The sequence below is a fragment of the Ciconia boyciana genome, chromosome 16 (genome assembly GCF_034638445.1).
Source record: "Ciconia boyciana chromosome 16, ASM3463844v1, whole genome shotgun sequence".
In the NCBI taxonomy this organism is placed as follows: domain Eukaryota; kingdom Metazoa; phylum Chordata; class Aves; order Ciconiiformes; family Ciconiidae; genus Ciconia; species Ciconia boyciana.
The window spans coordinates 4,018,862-4,035,109 of record NC_132949.1 but is presented as its reverse complement, the minus strand read 5'-3'; the positions used below and the strand labels follow the sequence as shown (position 1 = coordinate 4,035,109).

At 35.5% G+C, this 16,248-nt stretch overlaps 1 protein-coding gene across 6 annotated transcripts in view; it reads left to right on the top strand.

Moving 5' to 3' along the window:
- HELZ (helicase with zinc finger) overlaps positions 1 to 16,248 on the top strand; it is a 92,011-nt gene that overhangs the window by 40,863 nt on the left and 34,900 nt on the right. For 4 of the 6 annotated variants that reach the window (XM_072880946.1, XM_072880947.1, XM_072880950.1 and 1 more), the window contains 4 exons: positions 5,144 to 5,274; positions 7,735 to 7,914; positions 8,444 to 8,548; positions 15,478 to 15,656. In XM_072880946.1, the coding sequence (XP_072737047.1) occupies positions 5,144 to 5,274; positions 7,735 to 7,914; positions 8,444 to 8,548; positions 15,478 to 15,656 (595 nt within the window). The remainder of the gene's footprint in view (positions 1 to 5,143; positions 5,275 to 7,734; positions 7,915 to 8,443; positions 8,549 to 15,477; positions 15,657 to 16,248) is intronic. The other 2 variants (XM_072880948.1, XM_072880949.1) reach the window with 2 other exon arrangements.

The following is a 16,248-nucleotide window of genomic DNA, read 5'->3' as shown; positions in this document are numbered from 1 at the left end:
TTCTTCTGAGATGACTAGGCATCATTTGCATATTTTTGCTTGTATATCTCATAGTTTTGAGAGTGTGATTTGTAAGCTGTCTTGGACATTGTTTTTACATCTCTGGTTCAAATACAAAGCCGTCTCTCTATGGACTTGTAAAGGAAAGCTTTGTCTTACTTTTATTTTCCTGCTGGTAGGTGTTTGTGGGTAGTTCATGGGCTTTCCACCAGACCTACCCACCCTCTCCCCTCTCATTCTAAAACCACCCCCTCTCATTCTAAAACCACTGAACTACTTACTCTTGCTGCCTGGACTTTTCTCCAGCTTAGTCTCTCTGATGTGGCTTCTATTGTTCTGTCCATCATAGCTATTCTCACCAGAGACCTCAGGAACCTTTTCTTAATGAAGTCAAAGGAGGGAGTTTTCTATTCCTGTGTTTTTTCTCAAAAAACCAAAACCAAAACCAAACAAAAAACCCCCTCTCTGCTGCTCTTGACGTAGCCTAGCCAGCTAGAACTCAGTCTTTGATAACTTGCATCTTGGACTTTTTATTTTGTATCTTCTCATTCTTTTTGTATCTTCTCGTTCTTTTTGTTTGTGTCATTGTGGATTCCGCTATTTGTTCCTAGGCCTGAGGTGAGATTAATTTTTAATAAGGTTTGTTGAGGTTATGAAGGGGCCTCGTGCTGCTTTCTGCGCCCATATCAGAACAAAAGGAATATTGTCCTTCAGTGGAAAAGTCTTCAACTTCCAGTATTTCCCTGATGAAGATGATGAGGGTTGGTAGATGGAGGCATGAGGCAGGTGAATAGATACTTTTGTTATATATCTCCTGTGTTTCAGAATGATAATACTTGCCTCCATGGCTCTCACTCTGCTGACACTTATATCTAAGACAGATAAATATCTGTCTTGGAGGCATTCAATCACAAAATGAGGAGTTATAACACTTTTGCTAGATAAAATTGTGTTGGCAGTAAGATCAGGCTTTTGTTTACTTTGCAGTTAACATGAAATGGGCGTGGATAATTTTTTCTTTTTTTAAATATTGTGTAGTTTGCAATCAAGATAGTGCATTAGATGTAAATGCATGTAAGGGAAGACAAAGCTCTAGTTAAGTTATATACTTAAACTCCTCACCCATCCCCAGTGTGCGTCTGCTGTAGACCTTGTGATTGATCTTGTTACCAAACAGAAATAACCTCAAATTAAGGTCACTGGAATTGCTTGGAATGAATGCATTTTCACCAAACGATTATCTCCTCCCATGCATTTTGTTTGGGAAACATATGCAAGAATCCTAATGTCTTAATTTAACATGGATAATTGGCCTGGGAAGACTTACGTTGTTCTGGGCTCTCGGCTTTGTGTTTGTTTTCTTAAAACAATAATTAAACTTACTAATTGATTCTATCAGAAACTCCACTGGAATGCAAAATGAGCTGGGGCTTCAGTAACTGGCTTATTTTTCTTTGAGTGTCTTATAAAACTTCGCCTGAGGCAGCAAATCTATTCTGCATTAAAAATTGGATCCTAAAGTTATTTGTAAAATCATGTAGTACTTCATACACATATCAGTGAATTGGTGGTCAAATCTTTAAAGTGTTACCTATATTTTAATGAATTCTAATTGTGAGGAAATTTTTTCTGATTAAGTATTGACTGCAAATTTGGAAAGGGATCCTCAGGTTAGAATGGAGGGTATTATAATTTGGATGTATAGTGTTTTTATTAAAGATGCTGGAAATTTTGCTGTTGTTTTCAGTGGAGTTCATATTCCCTATGTGATTCTTAAACATTGACAAAATTGCTTTTATTTCTGTAGGTTTTGGATATGTTAGGTGGTTTGCTTCCTTTCCTCTTCTAATAATTCATCTTGGAAGCTTCCTGATCACTTGTTTGCCTGTTGTCCTGGCTTAACTATAATAAATACACAATTCTGCTTTTATCAAGTGCAGCATTCATGGAGGTGGGGTGGACTGAACCGGTGCTTTAAGCCCCCTTGGCTGCTGCTCTTTTTGGTGACCAAACTAACATGCGACTGTTTTATTTTTGGAGTGGTTACTCTGTTCTGTGTCCTCTTCTGTGAAACTGGCAATGGATTAACTTCCTTTCCCACTGTTTTCTTATTGTGGAATATATATTAAAGCAGGTTACATACCTCTCCTTCACAGATGGCCTCATTCAGTACTCTGCAACAGCAAATAAAACTGTTTGATTCAATCCAAACTGGATGAAAAACAAAACAAATCACAAGCTGTTAAAGAAAGTGGTGAATGCAGGTAGATAATAAGAGGTATTTAATGCTAAGCACCTTGCTTGGACTCCCAGAAGGGGCTATTAAAGTGTTGCTCAGAGGAGCATCACAGTTTTTCTGCATTTAAATTATCATTGTTATATTGGGTGGTCTTTTGTTAGCCTTGGATCTGTCCGAGGAAAGATATTTTTCCTGTATAGATTCAACTGTGAGGTTGGGACCGTTGCCATTTGCATGGAAGTCTTTTCCAAACATCTGTGGGATGTTGTTGGGCAGACAAATGGGCGCTGGGTAGAGATGGGTAGGATAGAGCTTTGGAAGGCAGCTCGAGGTCCCCCTCGGGCAGGGTGGGCTGGCGCTGTCATTCTTGACAAGTGCTAAACCACGCTGCTTTTGAAAACCAGGGTATTTACTAAGGTAGTGGATAGGCATAAACTACATGGTGGAACAGCAGGGAAAAAGATTTTTTTAAACGTTTACGTGTCCTATTTAAAAAAAGTTTTCCTAGCAGTTACAATCACTTTGGTGAACTCCATGCTTGATGTTGTACAGATTTGTTACTGCCCTTTTCTTCAGAGTTATGGTTATACATCTTGCTGTAAAATGTGATAGTCAAGATGAATATTTAATGTCTTCATATCTGCCAGAGACTGAAAGTTAATGGCTACATTCTGCGCCGATACAAGCAAACATCATTTATTTACAGCAAAGCTAGTGTTGATTTTACGTGCTACATAATAATATGAACAGTGTAATATTTAAATATAGTAGAAAAAAGAAAATGCTAAGAGCTGTGTTTTGCAAATCCTTTTGAAGGAGATGGTCTTCAAGTAGTAAACATTACTGGTATTCAAGAGGGTTTTTACAGGTGTGATCCCTATGGTAGGAAGGGACTTTGTGGGCAAATAAAGGAATGTCAGGTTCAACAAGCAGTTAAATCTAGAAGGCTAACTTATTCGTCCATAGGAGGAATTCTCCTCCATAGGAGAAGGTTCACGGGAGAAGTTTATATGGCTTTGAATGAGGCCTGTCGTGTTTAGAGAAGTGATTTTCTGCTTTTCTAACTTCCTTTTTTTTCTTTTTTTCCCCAAGTTTGCTGTCTTATTTTGATAACCACAGGGATCTTTAATACAACAAATTGGTTTTTGTTTCTAGTATATAAGGAAAACTTATTTTAGCTGACAAGGACTTTTAAAATTCTTTATATAAGTTGTCAGAAAAGATAATTAGAAAAATGTATTTTAGTATTGCTTTGTGTTTCTTGAACTTTCTGGTTGGTAGCAATAATTATCATGAGATTAAAGTGTGGTTAAGTAATAATGGACTGACTAATAGAGAATCAGTGAGAGTGCTAGAGGAGAAAATTAATAGATCTGAGACCCGATTTTTGCTTTGGGCATGGGGGTACGTTTAGAATGACTGTGTCACCTCCGTGGCGTTTCTCTGGGATGACATGGGGCGCTCGACTGCAGCTTTGCCCCGTCTCTTCAGCGGTGTGATTGTGCTGATGTATCAGCTTCGGCACGTCTTTACTCCGTTCCTATTCTTCTCATCTGTTAATTGGTAATAGCAAACCAGCTTCTGTAAGGCAGTTGTGAAAGCTATCAGTAAAGATGACCATAGAAATTTGAAATATTATTGGTATGCTTTCCAGGTAAATGAGGGGTGCTTTTCCAGACAGGTTGCAGTAATTTGGCTGGGTGTTAGTCAGCATGCTCACAGTTCATTGTAAATCTGAGAAAGGTACTTATTTACTCTTATTTAATCAAAAAATGCTCCTTAGAGTTGTAGCACAGTAATTACATAAATATTTAGCAATAGATAGCACTGCTTTGAAAAAACCCTAAAAATGTATGTCAGTCTCTTGAAGTTCTTCAGCAGCTTTGGATGTTTTTATGCTGTTGTATATGAGTGCAAATCTGTGTCAAATTTTGTATCATGGCTTCTGTGTTAGTTAACATTTAGTTCTTTGGCGCAATGCTCTGATCAGATTCATTTGTTTTTGGAGAGATTAATAATTGCAAATTTCAATACGTGTAAATGATAATCTGCGTGAACTATTTTTATGAATTGTTTCCCCAGGAGCTGCTGTTATCCAGTGTTCGAATTTAGAATGTATTTTTCTCTTTGCTCTTTTAGTATACGTATGTATAAACTAATTTCACTGTCCATTGTTCAGTTCTGAATTTAATCAGGGATGTTAACGTGCTCTGCATGTTGTTTCTGGCTTTGTACCAGAATTTTGCTGGCATTCTCTTTTATTTACTAGTATTAAAACATAAGTAGTTGAGAGAACGAGGAAATGAATGTATTGATAAGCAACTAATTGTTAGAAATTAACTTTTGGAGAATTCTAATAATTGAACGTAAATGAGAAGTTATATTATTCCAGAATGTTTGACTAGAAATAAATAATGTTTGGGGTTTATCCCTGCTGGTCACACATCTGATTTATATCATCTGTTGATCTGTAAAAATTTCTCGCCTGTCACTGTTTCAAGGTTGTTCTTACAATAAGGGATGGAAGCTTATATTTTTAAAAACAAGTGTTTTAGGACAGTAATATTTTCCAGGAGTACTTTTTGTATTTTGTCCAAAAATAATTCCAAGAATGCTTTCCCTTTAATTTTTTTCTGAAAGTACAGTGGAATCTAACCTTAAAAGTCAAACAACATAATGACATTAAAGAAAATACTGTATTTATCTTTGCTTCAAAAAAAAAAAGGAGCAAGTTAATTTTATTGCAAATCTTTTCATTGAATGATGTTTGCTGTTTTCTTCTGAGAGTCAGTAGTTTGCAGGCAGATAAAAATGTATCATGTGCAGTAAAGTCGAATGAGTGTTTTTTCTAAATTAATCATTTTTGGTTCACCTATTCATTTATTCATTCGTTTTGTGCTGCAGGTTGAACTTCAGTTTCAGTTAAATCGCTTACCCCTCTGTGAAATGCATTACGCCTTGGACAGGATTAAGGACAACAGTATTTTGTTTCCAGATGTCAGCATGACTCCCACCATACCCTGGAGTCCCAACAGGTACAAGAATACAAACACTTTAATATCAAAGATTGTATGGTAATGCGGTACTGAATTTCTCATAACAGATGGCTGAAATCTGCCCTAGAACAAGAAACATGCCTTGCTCTTCATTAATGATGAGAATGGTTCAGAGAAGGGAGTGAAACTGTTCTAAATAAACCAAGAAAAGTGATCCTCTGAGGACTAGAATCTGTTGATTGTTTTTCCCTGTGGTTGAGCTGTGTTTTTGTAGGTGTTGCAGTTGTATTGTAGTTGTAGAAAAGAAATCTGCTATTGTTATTTACTGTTCTGCTGTTCTTCACTGCAAATATGCATGATGCTTTATAGGAATGTAAATGCCAGTTACAAGGAGTTTTCTGTGCAGGATCTCAAGTGTGCAGACTCCTGTTTGCAAGGAACGATCCATTAGCACTTTTTGAGTTTGATGCAATGAGTCCAAATTTGGACATGTCACTGAGGGGGATGACTAGGAAAGGTGTGGGAATGAGTCTTGGAAGGATCAGCATTGCACTTGAAAGCAGTCCTGAGATTCTTTGTACATGTGTCTTACAGTTTCCTTTATGAAATTATAAATCCCTATGTTATATAAATACTTTTAAGGAAACTTAAGGCTGACGCAGTGAAAATAGTTTGTCTCGAAGAGGAAACTTAGGGAAGAGAAATGCTCAGGGAATATGGTCAGTATTCTTGCTGCACAGGGAAGGATAAAAGAGGCATGAGGTTTCTGTACTTAGAAACCAGGGAAATGAGAGGTATGTGGAACTGATAGCCTGTGCAGCATGCGTGGAGTCGGGTGGTGTCTTGAAGGTGAGAATTAAGAGCGTGATTGTGATGCAGTACAAATCAGAAGATAGCTCAAGGATTAAAAGGAAAGTGATCGGGCCAGAAACCTGAGACAGCTAGATAATGTAAGACAAAAAATTACTGGAAAAAATTTGGTTTGTCTTTGGAAGGGTAGGAAGAACAGAAATGATAAAAGGGTGGGAGCAGTGTTCTGGGTGATGCTGCTGCATTCATCAAAGCTTTGACAGTAAAGGCAGAAAGAAGGGAATGGGTTTTGCGTAGAGTTATAGTACAAAGCTACTGGAGGTCAATGACAATCTTCACTGACTTAGTTAAGTTTTGGGTGAATCTTACAAGGAAATAGTGTTTAGGAATAGTTTGGAAGTAAGCAGTGATTTCAATAAAAAGAAGGTAAGTCAAGTAAGCTAGAACTTTGTTTTCTCTGTTTTATGTCAGGAAATTTATATTTACAGAAATTTACATATTAGTTGTAGTTGATACAATTTATTTGTATAATTGTTTTATATTTTTTATATACATAAAGGATATATATAATGGTTGTAGTTCAGTTTAAGTCAGTGTAATGAGCATGGTTTTTTTCCATCTGGTGGCTTGGTTTGCCCTACCTTGAGATTCAGTACTTCTGGCTCACTCAGAACTGTCGGTCCCTCTGTTTTTCTTCTATTTTTGTTTTATTCTATTAATTTCCAGTATTTCATAGAGTCTCCTGCCAGCTTGTTGTTCATATGTGTCTTAAAAGTTAGGAATTCAGTCAATTCCCTCTTGATTTTACTCCCTGTTGCTAACTACTACTGAACAGAAACTTTCCCAGTCTGTAAGAAGCATAGTGCTTGTACGAAAGCAGATCACATTACTAAAGTATGGCCATATGTGCAGCAGTGACAGGTGTTTTTTACTATGCATGTCTACTTTTAAATCTGTCAGTGGGAATATTAAAACCTGTGTCTACAAATCTTTAACCTCTTATGCTCATTGGAATTTTCTGAAAGCATCTTCCTCTTAATGCTGGTATCACTAGCCGGTTACAGCAAAAATCCTTTTTTTAGCCTGCTTTCCCATTAGAGGTATGTGCTTTAATGATCTCAAAAAAAAAAAAAAAAAAAAAAAAAGAGAAGTTTGTAGTTAATTGGTAGCCATTAGTTTTTAAATTGCTTTTGAATTTCATGGTAGATATTTTTTACCAAGCCCTGGGGTTGTATAACTATTGACTTTTAAAGCTGACAATGTAAATACTGCAGGGAAGAAACATAACTAATGTTACATTTTGCATAGTAACAGTAGAAAATCATTGTATGTCTACTTGCTTTTGTTATCAGGTGATGGTACAGCATATACTTTTTCTAAAATGTGTACTATGCAGGTTAATTATAGTTAGGTGAGATAATGTAAATTGAGAACTAGTTAGATTCCTTTTGAAAAAAGCCCCAACTGATTTATTGCAAATATTATCAAAGTTTTGTAATTAAAGCATGTGATTGTTTGGCTAGATTTGTTGATTTGTTTCAGTGTGCCTCAGAATGACACAGTCAATATAGTAGCATGTAGGGTCTTTAATTTCTTTAAAGCTTTTGAAATCTTACCTCATTTCTTTTCTGACTGACAGCAGATTGTCATAGCTTCTGTTTTTAAACTCTGTTGCCTCCTTTTGTACAGACAATGGGATGAGCAGTTGGACCCTCGACTAAATGCTAAGCAGAAAGAGGCTGTTCTGGCTATCACTACTCCACTTTCAATACAACTGCCTCCTGTTCTTATCATCGGTCCCTATGGGACAGGAAAAACGTTCACTCTGGCTCAGGCAGTCAAGCACATACTCCAACAACAGGATACTAGGTGAGATGGGGCATTAAATAAGAGTGATACTTGATTAGCAGAGAAGATGTAATTTTTTACCTAAATTTAAGTGAAAGGTAGAAATATAGAATTTCCATCCAGCTTAAAAACAAACAAAACCCAAGCCATCCGTCATTGTTTTGAATGATAATGTAATTTTATAGTCTTAGCCTGTATTTTCCATTTAGAACAAAACTAATTAAAATTGGCAATATGTAGAATGACTGTGATTTGCTCGACATGGAAAGTTTTGCAGTATGCTAGATAATAAAAGCTGTTCCTTACTTAAAATCAAGTCTAGATTAATAATCACAAAATAATTATTGAAAAACTGTTTGAACTTTAAATCTTTTCATAACTGAAGGATTTGAGTTAAAGGGCTGAATCATGCAAACTATGGTAGGTTAGTGACTAGTTCATTAAGACAAATGTGCAGGAAGATGGCCACTGTTTCCTTTTTTTTGTATTCTACTGCTTTGAATTGTTTTCTGTTTCTTCATTGCTTTTTTATTTGCACCATTTATTCCAGCAGGATTCTCATTTGCACCCATTCTAATAGTGCTGCTGATCTCTACATAAAGGATTATTTACATCCATATGTAGAAGCAGGCAATCCCCAGGCAAGACCTCTCAGGTATTTTTTTAAGGCTTATTATGTATCTATAAAATACTATTCTTAAGAAAAGGTGTCTATAAAAAAGGTTAAAGAACTTTTGAAACATAAAAGCATATTGGCATTACCAGCAGTGCTTTTAAAAACATAGACTAAAAGGAACGTGAAACATTGTCAACATAATTTTGGGTCATTTGTTAAATAAAAATAAAGACATCCTTTTTTAAGCTTTTATTATTCTATTGATAAATGTGTCTTTCCTAATGAGCAAACTTTTGATATGCTCCTCTAAAAGCTACTATGATAAAATAAAATGAACTTTAATTGTATTTTAGTTCCAGAAAATTTTGACTCACGTTTACAGTGATAATTTGGAAACTGGGGCTACTCACCTGGCTTTTTGAAGAAAAATTTTGATGTCATAGGAGCTACATATTTAGAGAATCATGTGAAAGTAGTTTGGCCTCTTCTGATAAGTCAGTTTGAAGTCATTGTATATGTGGTTAAATGTACTTACCATGGGTGTTTTGTGGAAATTAGTTAAGGAAAAAAATGAAGCAGAGGTGGAAACTTCAAGAACAAGGAGGGTAAACTTGCATAGAAATAGTTAAGGAGGATTTATTTATGGGCAGAAACCCGCTTCTGGGAATATTTTGTGCACTAATCATGATATATCATGTATACTGCTAGCTTGGTATATATTTTTTTAAATTATGGGCATCATTTTCTGAATGCCAGTGTGTGAGTTTATTGTATTACTAAGAAAATTATTCTGTATGTTTACTTGCTAGCTATTAAAAGCCATCCTGGACTTACACATTTTATGCAATGTCAGTAAAGCCAATGAAGTTATGTGAAAGGGCTAGATTTACAACAGGTGTAAATTCTTTTAGGTTTGCTGGCTTTAGTTGCCATGTGACATTTTACAGACACTGAGGATCTGGCCAAGGAAAAGAAGGCAGCTAATTTTTGAAAAGTTACCTTTGATCTGGTTGTATTTTAACACAGATTGTCTTAAGGTGATTTGTAAAGCACTTTGTGATGAAAAGCATTACGGTGTCTTAATTTTGCGGTGGGAAAAAATGTGTCTAATTGACACTTTCAGGAATATTGAAGTGTGATTTAACAGAACAAGGAGTTAAAGTTAAATACAGTTTTATTGTGGTTACCAGGCTTTTGCTACCTTCTTTTATGTGCTGTATTCAACTGTATAGTTCCATCTCAGAAATACTTTTGAAAAACATACATAAACAAAAGTGGTATTTTTCTTATGGTTAAAATATATATACATATTTGCCAAGAAAATTACAGCACATAATTTAAAAGTCACTGAATGTTTGAATTTAAGTATAATTGTCATAGTATTTGTTATGAATCCTTCCAAAAGTGCCGCTGTAGATTGTATGATATTGTTCAAATAGCCATGATACCTCTATGAAGAGTTAAGAGTTTTAGAAAATGGAGGCACCTCTGGAATTGTGTATATATATTTATGGATCCACGAGTATGTATGTTTTCAAATAAAAAATATTACATGTGATTGAGAAGCTTATGTTGTTTGAAAGCTAACTGCATGTCGACCTGATCTGGCAGGCGTTAAAGAGTCAGTTTATCTGAATTGAAAGCTAGAGCTATGTGAGTCTCCTAGCATAAAATTAATTATGAATCTGTTACCTTTCTTACTGACTGTTGTGAAGATATATTTTCACATTAAAATAATTCCTGTTAGTTTAAACAGGGTGCGCTGAGCCTCTTGCAATATTTTAAAGGAAACATCAAATGGAGTAGAAGCAGTTAATTGTCAAAGCTGGATGTGCTACTTGCAGAGTTTGATGTGTTTCTAAATGGCTGAACAGTTTGCTTTAGATTTTTTTCCTTATTTACAAGTGATGAGTTAGCTGAATAGTATCCTTGCTAAAAATATTTCCATAGCTTAGTGGGGAACACCATAATATTTATGTTGTTTATAAAGAAGGAAAGCTTAATTATTTAACATTGACTGAGTACTGAGAACTGTGTAAATATTTCTGTAAATTTCTGTGGGTAAGATGTACACTAAATAAATTATCCTGTCAATGATGCGACATAAAAGTTTGAAGCCTAGAGTTTGGGGTTTTTTGTTTAAATATCATGTTATAAATTCATATTTTTTCCTAACAAAATAACTTTGTGCCCTTTGGAAAATGCAAAGTCAGAATGAAGACTGAGAATTTATATTGAGTCTAAGTTCTGCACCGAAATAAAATACCAATGAAGCCTGAAGGCCAAATTCTCATAGTCCTGATGCCCATAAACAAATTCATACCCAGAAAAAAAAAAAGCCCCCTGGGTTTGATTAGATGATTCAACTGTATTAGGGGCACACTCCAAAACCTGACTCTTTACTGAAGAAACTTGACAGTGAAACAATTTTGTTATACTTATGTAAATTAATGCAGAAGTGTTTCTGAAAGAAAAAAAAACCCAACCCTAACCTACAGTTAGGAGGAAAGAGCCTTCAACTAAGTGCTTCTGTTAGGTGCTAAGACACTTGATTTTAAGTGTGGAGAAGCAGGCACCTTTAGACAGTGAGTCAGAGCCATAAGAGGTAGTAATTGGCTCCTAATTTGTATACCCTTTTACTCTGTGGATGTGCTTGTCTCTCTCCATCAACTGCTAGAGTCTTCAGGAGGTAGGCTGCTGAGGTAGGCACTGTAGCTAGATACTTCAGATTATCACCGTCTCCTAAAAACTCCAGTCAAGACCTAGGAAGCAGAGAGCAGCAGTTTCTGTGTGTGTTTCTGGGCATACAGTGACTGAGGTATCTGCTGTTTATGACTATTATTTTACTTGCATATTTCAGATTTAGTTGTATCCATACGCTGGTTTTGTATGTAATATTAGGGGAAAAGGAAAGAGGTTGATACTGCTTTTATCTGTATTTTTTATATTTTTATTTTTATTTATTCCTAAACATGTTATTGCTGACTATCTCAGCTGAAACCTCTCTGGTTTGTTTTTTAGTATTTTGTTCATAACATACATATGTAAGTGCTGCATGTAGCCTGAAACCAGGTAGCTTTAGTATGTGGCTACTAGCTTCAGGAGATACCCAGACTATAAAAATTAATCAATCGGAGCAAACCAGAGTTTGAATTTAAACAAACAAACAAACAAACAAAAAACAACAACAAAAAACCCCCAAAACAAAAAAAACCCAAAAAACCAAAACCCCAACACTTTTTAAAGGACCATTGCCCTTTTTTCCAAATTGCCTGGAGTAAAGTTCTCTTACTGAAAACGGTATTAATTTATCTTATCAAATGTTAGTTTGTAAAATAAATGCCTCTTTAGCCAATTACTTTTTTTCTTGAAACTCTAGCTTCTGTCTTATGCCATCCTCAAAGGACGATTGATTAAAAAGTTAAGTTTCAGGTTGTAAGACAGGTTCTTCACGTGTTTTCTGCATCCCAAGGAACATACTTGTTCGTGAGAATGAGCCTCTCTTTGGAGGTGGATCAAAAGAAATGGAAGCAGGAAATCAGGTGCTTTTAAGGTTTTCTTTAGGCTTCTTGGGACCACTTAGATTTTTTTTTTTAATGGTCTTTTAACAGAGGCATGAAATGAGACTGCTAGATTCTTTTTCCTCTACACTTCCGTGTTCTTTTTGCTTGAGGGATTTCAGATGAGAAATAACTGCACAAAATCTGAGGAGCTGGGATTGGAGTTTATCCAAGAAGAGTTCTTTGGAGCACAGCCTGAAGGGAGAATCCTGGCCTCTTTATCAAGAACTGGGAGGAGTTAGGGTTTTCCAGTGCAGAACAGGGAAAAGAAGTTTTGAAGAACTTAAATTTAGCCCCCATTCACTTTGTTGTAAGGAGTCATGAGAAGTAGAAGTTGCTTTTGTAGGACAGGAGTGCAAATGAAACTCTATTTAGCCTCCCTCAGAGGTTCTGACACTAAGCTCCCCCTTTATTAACTTTTAGAAGTGTATTTTAAGTGATTTAGGAGCAATCCCAGCCTGAAACATGAACAAGGAAATGATTGTGAATCTGAATTACTGATATAAATTCACTACTTTTGCAAATAGTCTGTTGTACAAATTGATACTTCGATGGAAATTTATCAATGGAAGCAGAACACGAAAGATTAGGAAATACTCAATTTGACTAACATTTAATAGAAATACTTGAGCAAATTTCTTTTTTGATGTAATGGCTGGAAAGCTGATGAAAACATAGATAGGTTAGCTGACAGTTAAAATTAAGGCTTTTGTTCTAGATATCCAGATGCCACATTTAGAAATAAAGGTGGTATGAATTTCCGTGCAAAATGCAGCTTCTGTGCATGTTAACCCAGCATTAGTAAGTACAGTGGATATATTCAGTGCTTTTGTTTGCAGAAGATTGAGACCCTAATCTATAATCTTCTGGGATTTCCATTTCAATGTGGTTCTCTATGTATTTGCTAGTAATTTCACTGCCTGTGGTTTGGGTAAACCTTAGCGTTCAAGGTTTTAATTTCTCCAGAATTAAAGTCTTGATGTGAGGCACATGATGTGAGAAAATATCCTCTCATGTGAGCTATGGCTGGGTTTTGGTTTTGTAGCTGCAGTTTTTGCTCATCTTCGTACCTATAGTGGCACACTAATAGAATGTGTTGCAGGTACTAATGAATGTTTTGATTAGTAACTGCCCAACTCTGCTGGCATTCAGGTACTTTGCTTGTGCAGGTATTAAGATTAGAAGGTTAGTTGCTTGTTTGAAGTTAAGGGTATGTTGTAGGGTGCAACGTTATGATTTGTGTTAAGCTGGTAAAACCCATTTTTTGTAATGGGTTCCTCTAACTTTAAGAAAAAAAAACCCTAATAATGAAATTACAGGAGATTTTATTAGCCCAAACTGCACCTGAGAAAGAAATCCCTTGTTTGGTGTGGCTTACTTATATAATGATATTTTTGAAGTAGTCACATCTGTCAGGTGTTTTTATGCCAGAGGTGAATAATAGCTCTGGGATACCTTTTTGATCTCACATCAAAATAAAAGAAATTAATGGGTAAGCAGCAATCCAGTTTGAAATGCTGTCAGCCAATCTGTGAGTCACACATAGTTGAATTTTTGTAATAAAAGACAGTGCATGGTATAAGAATGTCTAATAACCATGTTTTGCATTTCAATAACACCTTTCATCAAAGAATCTCAAAGTGCTTTACAAACATAAACTCACAATAAACTCATTAATCCTCACAGTACTCCTGTGAGATGGTAGGTAAGTATTACCCTCAGTCAAGACTGAGAAACTGAATCATATAAAAGCTGACTGAATGGCTGGGATAAATAGAGCAGTGGTTGGTTATCTTGCTCCTACTACCTTGTTCTAGCTATTAGGCCATGACTTTGTGTTGTTACATTGATGTAATAACAGTTTATCAAATAAAGCTTATCAGTTTGGTGGCTGATAAGAAATAAATATATTGGGGTGACATTAGAAGGTTCTTGTTCCAAGAATAACTCAGGAGTGTATTGTTTGCTCCTGCCCTGAACCCAGTCTTAACTGGAGTTACCTTTGGACGTGAAGTGTCAATTTGGGTTGGTTGTCTTGTCAAATTGAAAAGCCATTCAGAATACTGCAGTGTGTTTGCACTTCTTTGCATTTCATTTTGTGCTTATTGTCCAAAATGGACATTGTATTTTCACAAACCAAATTTATTACAATCCTAAGAATTGTTTCTCTCACATTATATGGAACTGAGCTGTAATTTTCAAACGTGGGTGGACATGGGATATCCAAAGTCCAGCCAGTGCAATCACGTTTTGCACTTAGGTGCATGATTACACTTTTCCAAATATCTTATTAATGATTTGGGATTTGTAATATGGGTGCAAGAGAAATTAATAAGAAGAAAATAAATAATGAATATATAAACCAAACAGCATTAAATCCTATATTTAGAACTGAAGTTAGTTTAAATCATTTCATCTTAACTTGCTTTGGAAATAAAATAACTTCAGTTCTAAAGATTAATATCTGTAGAATAGTTTCCTGTAGTTTTAAGGTTCCACTTTAGATTCACAGTTCTTACTTGATACAGATTATATTTCTGAGGAACACTCCATAGAGAAGCCCTTTGACATCTTTATCCAGATGCTCAGCTGGTGTGGTTTGGTATATTTCTATAGACCTCTGTGGAGTTATCTGTACTCTCTTTTCTGGGGCATACTCTTTGTCTCTTCCCTGTGCCTCTTCCATTTAGCTAGGGTGGCCGTAACATTTCATCACTTTTTAAGAAAAACTCATCATTGATCTCATGATATGGTGATTAAAATTATCTTATGTGCCATGGAAAGATATTTGAAGTCCAGCGCTTTGCTGACAGTGTCCTGATACTTTAGCCATCCTTTTTGGCACTATTTTCCCATTCTGTTCTACACTGTATCATAATTATGGCCCTGCATGATAAAAAGATGAATATACTTCCTGTTTGGTTCTGAGAACTCAGAAGACATATAGTATGTGTAAAAGGACGTACAGGATTTTATTAATGTCTTGTGAAAAGTTTTTTAAAGATCCTATGGCTGCAGTTAATGAAATGTGCAGACCACTGCAGCTCTGTCAGTTCCAAGACCTATATTTATATTTCAGCTGAGGAAATATTTCTTTAAAATGAGTTTACTGATAGTTTAAAATGAAATACATTGATGTGATGGTCGCAGAGCTTAAACGTATGAAGAATTTACAGATTTGCATATGTGAGTTAATCCTTGATAACCGTTCATGTATGTAGTATTGCACTGCAGCAAATAATGGAAGGTAAATCCAAGACATTTTAGCATGTAATTCTGCACAGTTGTGATATTTTGCTTCCTGAAGATTACTTTTATTTATCAGAAACCAGAATATTAGCATTTGAAATATTAGGCTGTCACTGTGTTCAAACTGCACAGAAAATAAGCCCACTGTTTCTTTTCTAGGGTATATTTCAGAAATCGCTGGGTAAAGACTGTCCACCCAGTTGTGCATCAGTACTGTTTGATTTCAAGCACACATTCCACCTTTCAGATGCCACAGAAAGAAGACATTCTTAAGCAACGAGTAGTAGTTGTTACTTTAAATACATCACAGTATCTATGTCAACTGGATCTTGAACCAGGTAAGAAAATTTCTAAATAACAAGTGTCCATGCTTTGAGAATTATCTTCCTCTTACCAGTGTCAGTTCCTTACCCAGTTCTTTGAACTGTTAAAATATAAAGTAAACAATGATAATCTTAAAGGGTCTTCTCTTTTTTTAATGAATAAATGTTTATTACAAAGCTGTAAACTGCTGGCATTCAAATTAACCTTTTGCTTATTCTGTTTTTTCCGTATTTAAAAAAAAAAAAAATAAAGAATCAGTGCTCTCTATGATCTGGTGTTTCTGAGATCCAAGAGGGAAAACTCTGTTTGAGATTCTGACTTTGAATATTATGCTCATTAAGGTCATTACTCAGTGGAGCATGTAAGCATAAATACACACAGAAAACTTTTTTCTTGTTTTGTGAATTGTTTAGCTTTGCAAACAACTCCCACACATACAAACCCATGCTATGTTAACGTGATACTTCTCGGGTTGTTTTCTAAACTGAAATATATTAGACTGATTTTTGGGGGGCAGAGGCTGCTTAGGGTTTATTGTTTTCTTGATCTCCAAATGAAATCCATCTGCTTTTTGGAGAACGTGGAATTTCTTTATGTTAATTTTTT